The 10,072-nt window shown below is 38.7% G+C and overlaps 1 protein-coding gene across 2 annotated transcripts; it reads right to left on the bottom strand.

Annotated features, from left to right (window-relative positions):
• Nucleotides 1–4,224: 4,224 nt before the first annotated feature.
• On the bottom strand, nt 4,225–9,860 carry LOC120798529. Of its 2 annotated transcripts, none has more exons than XM_040142861.1 (10): nt 9,741–9,860; nt 9,414–9,497; nt 8,805–8,921; nt 8,628–8,702; nt 8,002–8,130; nt 7,733–7,825; nt 7,545–7,577; nt 5,264–5,335; nt 4,913–4,987; nt 4,225–4,766 (listed from the first exon to the last, which is right to left on the bottom strand). In XM_040142861.1, exons 1-10 carry the CDS (start codon nt 9,831–9,833, stop codon nt 4,251–4,253), a joined length of 1,287 nt encoding a protein of 428 aa, XP_039998795.1. In that variant the 5' UTR covers nt 9,834–9,860; the 3' UTR covers nt 4,225–4,250. The 2 variants fall into 2 exon arrangements, with proteins under 2 accessions (XP_039998795.1, XP_039998804.1); XM_040142870.1 differs by having other exon boundaries at nt 4,646–4,795.
• Nucleotides 9,861–10,072: the final 212 nt, after the last annotated feature.

Raw genomic sequence — 10,072 nt, 5'->3', positions numbered from 1 at the left:
TTGAGGATTTATTTCAATGATGTGTCATGTGACAATTACATAAAGTGTTGAAGAAAATGATAATAAATATAAATATATATATATATATATATATGTTTGTGTGTGTATATATATATTTATATTTTTTATAATTTGCTTGATAATATATATGTGTGTATATATATATATGTGTATGTACATATGTGTGTATATATGTTTATATATATATATATATATATATATATAATGTTTATATATATATTATATATATATATTATATAAACCCTGCAGGACAGGTGCGAGGTGCAAAAAAAATCAAAAAATATATCTAAAATTATATTGAATCTGTATACAATAAACAAAGGGATGAGATAAAAACTAAAGCAATACAAGAGGGGAGCGATTGGCACAGGCAATTTATTCAAAGTGCCATCGTCTTTTTCCTCACAAAACTCTGTTGCTTTGACAGATTTTGGATTAAGATGAAATGACCAGATTTTTTTCGAAGAAGGATTAATGCAGCAAGGCTAACAGTCAAATGGAAGAGACACATACAGAGGTGGAAAGTAACTCAATGTAGTTATTCAAGTACATACTCAAGAACATTTACTCAAAAGAGTACTCCACAGACACACTTGTCAGACACACTTGTCAGCAAACTGATGTTTATCTACACATCCAGCAGTTATGGAGCAACATTATCATTCATTTGGAGTCATGTTTGTGGCCAACAGACAAATGTAAATCTAATATTCACTCTCTTTTGAAAAGCACCTTCCTGGTGTGGCTGTAAACACTGTCATGGGAGTGTCGAGAGTGAACCAGAACAGTAACATTGTGGGCTGGAAAGATAAATGAGCTGAAACTCACTGCAAAGCTCCATAAAGCAGAGGGGAGCTGCACACAAATTCTCTGTTGGGTCATCACTGTGAGCAACCCCTTTCACTATTATCATTTGTTATAAAAAATATTGATTATAACTAAAGGATCTCAATACTTGAAACTTTCAAAATGTAACTAATGTGTAGAAAAGTATGCTTAAAAAAGAAGAAAAATCATACGCGACTAGCCCGCAGTGATCAAGTCCATATTATCTCTCTCTCTCACCCACAGACTCTAGATGATTTACTGCTGTTTACATTAACTGCAGTCCACCAGAGGTTCCTGCTCTGCTTATATTAGATTAGCTGAAGTGTAATGAGGGGAAACCAGAGGGGAATTGCTAAGCAACAACTTCGAAAAACACCAACGTTTCCCGTCACAGGGCCATAAATTTGACATAATGTTAATGTGCTGACACATGACAAAAGGCCCACACTGTAACCATAGTCATACTAATACTGATATCAGACATCGAAGAATGAAGGCACAAGCTTTTCATTATATTTATGGTCGACAGGTTTGTCAAGCACACGGGTGGAGCTGTGATGGAGAACAAGAGACTCCTCTTGTGGTGAGTTCAGTGAGTTTTTTTAGGGATGGTAATGTCTGTCGGCCAGTCCACCCCCATGGTCCAGACTGAAATATCTCAACAACTATTGGATGAACTGCCAGAGATAGAAAAACTCAGGGGATCCCCAAAGTCAGTAGGATTCATCCTCTGGGACCATGAATGTCTGTATAAAATTTCATGGCAATCTTTCCAATATTTGATGAAATATTTCACTCTGGACCTAAGTGCATAAATTAGCAGTTTATCCTTTAAAGTTTACAATATGATATAATAAATTAAGAAACTGTGGCTCACAAATAGCTGTACATTATCAAAGTTAACCAGTACTCCAAGTGCTTTTTTTCAGATGTCTGAAATACTTTCAAAATGTTGTGTTTTTTTCAACATGGTGGTGTGGTAAAGGAAAGCACAGAGATGAATGAATATGCATTAGCTAGTAAAATATAGGGAGGCCCCAGATGCAACTAAGCAAAACACCTGAGTTAAATACAAAGAACAAAGTTTCAGATTATACAGACTGCGATACTCTGGATGTGTACTTATAGTTTTATCCTCCGGAAGGTGTGTAAGTAAGAGCCACCTAAAATTTGTTATTTTCGTTATTTGTTAAGTTATTCCTGCCAAATGCAGTTTTATTTTTTTCAATTAATAATTGCTATGCTTTTAAAATATTATTTGTTTGAATCTGTGATATTTAGGTAAAGACATTTTGTGACTCATATTTCTCTATTTCTAAAACAGTTCTTTGGATTTGACATTTTGCAGTGTGTGAAATGCAATGCGTAAATATGTCGCAGTGTGGTATAGTGTCGCGGAAAAACAAATGGGCCACTAGATCTTCAGACCTTACACAACACCAAATTTCTAATGACTCTACTGCAACTTCCAGTAACTCAAGTATTAAATTAAGACATTAAGACAGGAAGAGTCTGGTGTAATTCTTTATATTTACTGTAAACTGCAACAAAATACAGTAAACCGAGGCTGGTTCATGAACACACTGAACCTGTTTTAAACTCTCCTTGTATTATATACCTTGCTGGACACTCCCTCTTGTGGGCCGAGCACCCCTTCTTTGTGTGGCCTATTTTTAGGTATCACCCCACTTTTTCCCATATTACGGGACTTTCCAACAATAGATTGCTTACTCTGCCAACCCTTGGCAATGTTCCAACCTACTGACATCCTAAGATATTTAAATATAATGGTGTCTCAACATGGTCTGGTTACAAAATAAAATATACCACATATCCCCCCTTTGGGACTAAAAGTCCCATTTTGAAGAGCATTGAGTTTATTTTTCCTTTTTTCACATTTCTCAGTACTGCGAACAGTATTTCAAAGCCATAACCTGTCCCTCTACTGTTGCCAACGTCCATCTTCCTGGGTGGAAAAAACGCCACCCCATATAGGCAATGATTGCCCAAGTGGTCACTGTCAACGGCACACACGAGTAGAGGAATGACCCAGCTCCTTTTTATCTATAGTGTGACTTATATGTATAGGGGAGTAGGAAACTCTACCTTGTCAGGGGCTTGACCAGGTAGGGTCATACTACCTTAGTTACATTTCCACAACCACAACTAAGAAGGCATGTGATGTGAGCCACCTTACTTTAAATATGGTGTCCGACACTTTAGGGGTGTACCATTTGCAGTCCGTGTGTAGTCCGTGTGTAGTATATGGACCTAAGGGACAGCAAGCTTTTATTCCAAAAACAATGCTAATATTCTACTACAATAAACATTAACAGTACCATATAAGCAGGATTACAAGAAGTATCAAACCAACCCCTTATTCCCAGTATTCATCCAGATGTATACATGACATTCCAAACACTGACCAAAATACGGTGTCTGAGTGAAGTTCATATCTGGGTCCATTAACTACATGGTTCTGGTAACTGTCCTAATGTCCAACATCCCCTGCTGGCTCTAGTCATGCCGGGTAGCTCTCGAGCCAGTGACCAGGTATTTTCGTAATGAGTCTTTGGGTGTTGTGACAAATTTTCTTCTGGGGTCTGGTCAACTTTTTTTTATTATGGCACGCATCCCCTCAGCTTCCTGTAGTACTCAAGTCTTTGTTTATAAAAAGCAAGTTCCCGTTGCACCCTCTTCACTTCCTCCTTCCAGCCCTGGATCTGATCCATCAGTTTCTTCTTTTCTACCTCCCATATCAGTCTCTGCTGAGCCCTTTTCTGTCGACTGGCATTTGCATGCATCCGTTTTTTTTCCTGACGTGTCATGCTGCTCTGAAGTTGATTGCGTCATCTGGAGAGACCCTCCGCAGTACTGCATTGAACTGAGTGACATGGATCCAAGCTGTTCCTGTGTAAACTGCCACTTCTCTGGGTGCCGCAACTGGAAATCCCCCTGAGTCACCGGCTGACAGTGGTGGTTTGATGAGGGCTGCGTCACAAAAGGGCTGTCACCTGCACCACGGCGCTCCCTCTTAATGGTCCTCGGGAACCTTGGCCAGGGAGATAGACCAGCAAGGTCCTGGGTGCGCTTGTCCAGCTGGTTGACCCATTCCACCGAATTCTGGGGAGTCCCGTATACACAGGAACTGGCCCTGAAGCTCATGGGTATATTTGATGCAGGGATTCTGCTGATCAGTGTGTCCTTGAAACGTGTCTTGGAGGAGCTACGCAAGGTATGACGTGGGCACGCCTTGTTCAACCACCAGATATGAAGATGTTTTGACATAATCGTTTCACTAAATTACTTTTCTTGTAAAATAAAATATGGGCCTTTGGCCTTTACTTTGAAAAATAAAATATACGAAATAGACAGCACCAGCACAAATTAACAGTTTAACACTATAATGGTGGAGTGCCTTGCGGTTTACTCTCTCTCGGCCAGACAATATGCTCCACTGAGAAAACATGGTGTCCCTCAGCCCAAAGACATTCGCTGGGTTTGTTGGCATCAGCCAACACAGCACCGCTGGGTAGCAGTGGTGAACCCTCCTCTATCATTACTGTATAGAAGTTCTTGGGTTTCCTAGAAAATATACACAAACATTGGGCCTGGTGTTGGACGGGAGGCGTGTCCAGCTCGTCCTGCAGCCTCCTTAGCTCTGACAGCGGAATCATTGTAATTACATTTTCATCCCAGTGCTCTTCCGCTGCTTCTTGTCCCTCTCCCTCCACACTTGTTCCGTCCTCTACGTCCTCTACGTCCTCTACCTCTACGACAACGTCCTCATCCCTTCTGCTTTCTTTTGCTTCCCCATCTTTTCTGTTTTCCTCCTCTGTTTGGTTATTATTGTCCTTTCGGATGAACACCACTGGAACAATTTCCTGTCCTCCACTCATTTTGTATTTCCAAACACTCTGTTTATAACAACATGGTTCAAAAAGAGCTTTGAACACAAGGAAAACATATTGCTTGTATTAGATGGTTCCATATATTCATTATGTTCGTATTTGACCATATGTGTTATTTCTGTCAAATTAAACCATCATGTCATATTACTTACCCAATAACTACATAGAGAAAATGAGACCACCAGAGCCAACAAAAAGATGGCAACCGGAGCACCAATGATGGTGATCTAAACAAATAAGAAAATAGTTATATTTTCGGGGAACCTGATATAATTCACCTACTAAACCTTTTTAACCTTTAAATCTTTTCTACGGCGGCCCTGAATGCCAAAGGATAACAATACTGGAGAAAACACATTAACAAAATAGAAAAGGTTGGGAAAAGATGAAGTAGGGCAGTCTCCCAACTTTTTTTTCCTGTGATGGTAAGATGATTTCACTGTGTCTTAAAGGAATATTCATACAAGTAAAAAGATCTGCCAAATTATAACAATAATTCTTACCCAAACTATCATGACGATCCAAAACGTGGAGCTGCGTTTTCCTACAAGGGAAAGGACTGTAGGGAGACAAGGCTGCGTGCACACACACACACACACACAAACACAGACACACAAACCAAAGAGGTAACAAAATGCATTCACACATTAACACGTGTTAATAATGATAATTTTTATCTTTCTTTGTTTGAAAACTTTCTTTAAAAAAAACTTATAACCTTAGGTAGTATTAATTAAGAGTTTAACCCTCAAAAAACACACAAAAAAAACTGCTTCATCAAGACTTAATGAGTGTGGTTCCTCCACATTGGATTGACAGTTACCTGGCCAAATAAGCAATCTTACCAGCTATCAAGATTGTAAAAACTCTTGTAGACTATCTACATTACTGCCGGTACATTTATTTACAATGTTTCATTCTAAAAGACCATGTAGACTCTCTTCTCTTTAATCCATTAATGTATTATTGTAAGAAGAACTAGATACCACAATACAAGATGGCATCCATTCATTTAATTGACAATTGTTTGCCAAAAATATATACGAAAAATGTTTTCCAGTTTATGAGTTTACTTCCATGTTGTGCAGCCCACTACACATGCGCAATAATGTTTCTCCCTCTTGCCCCGCCCATGCTTTCCAACTCGGCCTGTAGACTTTATATTGTGATGATATCATGGATACGAAAATGTATTCCCTTGGCTCTGGGAAAGTTTTACAAATATAAATAAAATTTTGTTATGCAAAGAGTAATATGCAGGTCAAGGTGACCTGTCAACAGTTTTGCAGTCTTTTTCTATGTTGTGAATTCTGTTGTCCACCTGGGATTTTTTTTGTTGCAGTACCACGAATGGCCTCTGGGGTAAATTGGCAGCCGATCATTGCAATAGCAAGTATGGCCACCACGCCAAATTCGCCTCACAGCTAGATATGTAAATAACAAATCGCTTTGCTGATTCCAATCATTTCGTTCAGTTCAGTTCAAAGATTCGTTACTATGCAGTTTTTCATTTTTTTTTTTGAGCTAAGTGATCATGTCACCGTTCAAATGAACCTCAGTATGTACATAAGTAAGTGAAGCATCACCGTTCATACTGTCATGAACTTCAACATTGATTCAGGCTGTCTTCAGGTCTGTAGCACGTTCAGTCTGTTGCTTGTCCAAGTTATTACGTTCAGTTCAGTGCAAAACTAGCCTATACAAGCACTGCTAACAAGGTTAACAGCTCAGCAGCCACTTAAAGGCGATTCTATATCTAGCTTGATTTATAGTCAGCGATTCTAAAAATACACTTTTGTCAAATTAAGCAAATATCTCATCACGGCCCACTAGCTGTCTGTTCTGTGTGTGCGCTGAAAAAAATCTGGTGTTCCTACACAGCCCTGACTCTGTAAATAGGAAACAAACAAAATTGCTCGGACCAAGCCACACATCACTATTCCAGCCAATTAGCATCAGGGAGTGTTCGTGTTCATGCAAAGGACAAGGGAAAGAAGAAGAGATGGGGGAAAGGGGGCAATGTGAGTGATAGCTAATCCCAACTGGTTAGTTAGCAAGCAGGTACGTGTGTCACATTTGTGTGTCTGGTAATGTTAAATTACTTGCCCACAGACATTCAGCTTACTTTCTAGATTGCCAATATATGCTGTTGGTGTGATGTTAGCTATAGTAGCAGGAGAGTTGTAAGTATTGCTGTCTGGAGTCGGTGTGCTGGCTTTCGGAAACCCGCTCCTCCTCTCTGCATGTTAGCTTCACAACAGCAACTGTAGTGACAGTTTGCTAACCCACAACCTAGCTAACTTTAGTTATAGTACTTGCTTTCTTGTTGTTTGCTCTATATCATGGTATTTGTCTGTGAAACATGCTTGGTTTCATGGTTTCATGGCCGCAACCACCTAAAAACATAACTTTGCTCGCACAGTGGGATTATTTGGATTGAACTGAATTGAATTCGAAATGCTATGCCAGGTAACGTTACCTTCCTTGTTATCTTAGCTACAAACTACCATTCGAAGCCCAGCACTGTTCCTGGGGTCTTGCTTGACTTGATCGAAACATTGCAATTTTTTTTTTTTTTTAAATAGACAAAAAATAAATAATAATACCTTTTTAAAAATGTAGAAATCTCTAAATTGACATAACCAAAAGTGCTAAAACTTTGAAAAGTTTGTTTTCGTGTAGTTCACTTATAGTAAGAAGCTGATGGAGAAAATAGGTTTTCATGGCCTTTAATAAAGCAGAACTGGGACAAGTAGTTTGTTCTCTCAACGTGAGCTATTTTACCTTCTCATGAACAAGGCTGTTTCCAACTCCAACCTAAAACAGAAAGGTAAACATTACATGTCTATTCCAAACACTGTAAAATATAGAATATATTGTGTTATGAAATATACGTTAGTTTCTATGATACAGTTGTTTAATATCTCTGTCATCTTAAATTAATGTTGCAGTTCGAAAGGCGAATGACTCACACATCCAGAGCTGTTGTCCTCTCCTTCACATAAACATGAGTCTGGGATCATGGACCCCCAGTCTTGGTAGCCTTCGAGTCCACAACACTTAAACTGGACCAAGCACACACACACAAACCAGAGGCGATTTAGAACTGCTTGCAAAGAAAAAGTGCTTCATGTATGTTTAAATATCATATAAGAACACATGCACAGTGGCTGACAGTATGAAACATCAGTGCAATTCCTTCCAATAAATTTAAAATTTCCTTAAAAAAAAGTTTCCTTACCTCAGCCTGCCAGCGGTAAACATTGTTGAGTATAGAACAGTTTGTGTCATTCAAATTGGTCTGTTTGTTTCCTGGTATATCTGTCAGAGGTATCAGGGCTAAGTAGCGCTGTTTAAACGCTTGTATTTCCTAGAGGCAAATAGAAAGACATACACCTGCAATTTATTTACTCGCTGAAGATGGATAATGGATAATGAACCCAACTTCATTTTCACTCCTTCCATTTTTTAAACATGCTATTTCCATTTGACAAAAGAAAAATCTTAATTCAAGTTCCACCTAGTAGCTTTTTCCAGAGCATTCAGCCACATTTCATGGTCTTCCCCACTAGATGGAGTTGCTCAATTGTCATCACATGACAAGAGAATAAGCAAATTTTCCAAAAAAATGTCTAGCTTTTGCTTTAAAGTAGGTCACATGATGACAACTGAGCTATCTGTATGACACCTGCGCAAAGTGCATCCACTGAACAAGATGATGTGAAAGATCCAGAAAATAAGCTACTTTAGTAAGCTAGACCTCGGGTTAAGATTTTTTGTCAATCTACTGTTTCCAATATCATTAATGAACTTTCACTCTAATGTTAGTTCACGTTCAGCTATGCAAGCAAGATGGGATTTGCCCACCAGAGTCTCTTCTTTCCAAGTCTTTGTAAAAGATAAAATCATGATCACAAACAGGACACAGATTGCACCCAGTAACTATGGAGAGACAACAAGAGAGGGAAAAGATAGTTTTAGTGTTATTATAGTATTACATAGTAATATCTTTTCCCAAGGAGAACATATACTATATATACATACCACCGAAAAAAAGCTCTTCCTTATCCAAATTTCCAGCAGTAGCAATATACAGCTCAGCAGACAGAGCCCTGACCACAAATACACCAGTAAGGACTCCTTTTTCAGCCTGGACGCCTCCTAAAAGAACAAAACCCACAATCATATCAACATGAACAGAGTCCAACACTAGTGACTGGGTCTGGGTATTGAATCTCAATCAGTACCAACAGCTGGAATCAATCATATTGTTTCCCAAAACAGCAGCAATTTTAATGTGAGTTTTGAACTAAGTTTGGCTAAGCACACTGACCTTGAGAAGATTATATCTTATCTCTTATCTCCCAAAAAATTGTAAATATTCATGCCTCTATTATGTCCCTAAACCTGAAGCATAGAACCCCTCTCCTGGCATAATTTCACTGAATACGTATTTTGTGTGAGGACCTATTTAAAGATCGTACTTATTTCTTTTAAAGCACATTAGGACCTCCTTGTTTTATCCAGTTAAATACCATATATATATATATATATATACATACATACACTCCTGTTATTATAAGAATATATGCTCACAACAAATGATGTGAGGAAGGAGCAACAGTAACAAATGAAAAGCTTGTATAGTTTTACCTCATTACTGTTCCCACATTCAAAGCTCTGGCTGTTCAGAAGGTGTCCTGATGCTGCCAAGATGGGCAGCAGTCCACACCAGACCTGGAAGGCAACATTAGCTTTAATATACAGCAGGGGATTCTACTCTGTATACAGATAAGAAGTGGTGGAAAGTAACAAAGTAGGAGCAGGCGCTGTGCTTAAGTACAATTCATATTTCAAATTTATGCTAGTTTTCACTCCACTACATTTCAGAGAGAAATATTATACTTTTTTACTCCTCTGCACTTATCTGAAAGCTATATTTACTATTCTATCTAATCATAAAATGAGTAAAATATTTACCGCAAATATGATCACCAACGATGATGTAGTCCACAGTGTGGGACTGGGCTTCCTATAAAATGTTTTTTTGTTGTCATCCGTCTCAGCAGCCATGTCTTCGCAGCTATGATTCTCCAGCTGCTTCAGGAGGAGAACAGCCACAGAATGAACCCGGGCAGCTGTTTCGTGGTGAGAAAAGACATTAGAAGGAAACTGACATCCCTTCCCGTCAAGACTCCACCTCTTTACGATGCCTGTGCTCGGGAAAAGGCTGAATGTAAATATCCAGCCACCTTATCTGCGGAACAGAAATGTATTACCCTCACATTCATTTCAAAGTATTTTTCAAAACG

Source organism: Xiphias gladius, chromosome 2 (genome assembly GCF_016859285.1).
Source record: "Xiphias gladius isolate SHS-SW01 ecotype Sanya breed wild chromosome 2, ASM1685928v1, whole genome shotgun sequence".
In the NCBI taxonomy this organism is placed as follows: domain Eukaryota; kingdom Metazoa; phylum Chordata; class Actinopteri; order Istiophoriformes; family Xiphiidae; genus Xiphias; species Xiphias gladius.
Note: the sequence above shows the minus strand (reverse complement) of the source record. Positions and strands in the feature narration are given on the sequence as shown.

Bases quoted from the DNA above. Each gene is read 5' to 3' on its own strand.
- LOC120798529 (XM_040142861.1), bottom strand. From the start codon at position 9,833: ATGGCTGCTGAGACGGATGACAACAAAAAAACATTTTATAGGAAGCCC. The intron at 8,922-9,413 runs GTAAAACTATAC...TTGTTCTTTTAG, and splicing joins AATGTGGGAACAGTAATGAG to GAGGCGTCCAGGCTGAAAAA. The intron at 7,826-8,001 runs GTAAGGAAACTT...TGCTTGGTCCAG, and splicing joins TTTACCGCTGGCAGGCTGAG to TTTAAGTGTTGTGGACTCGA.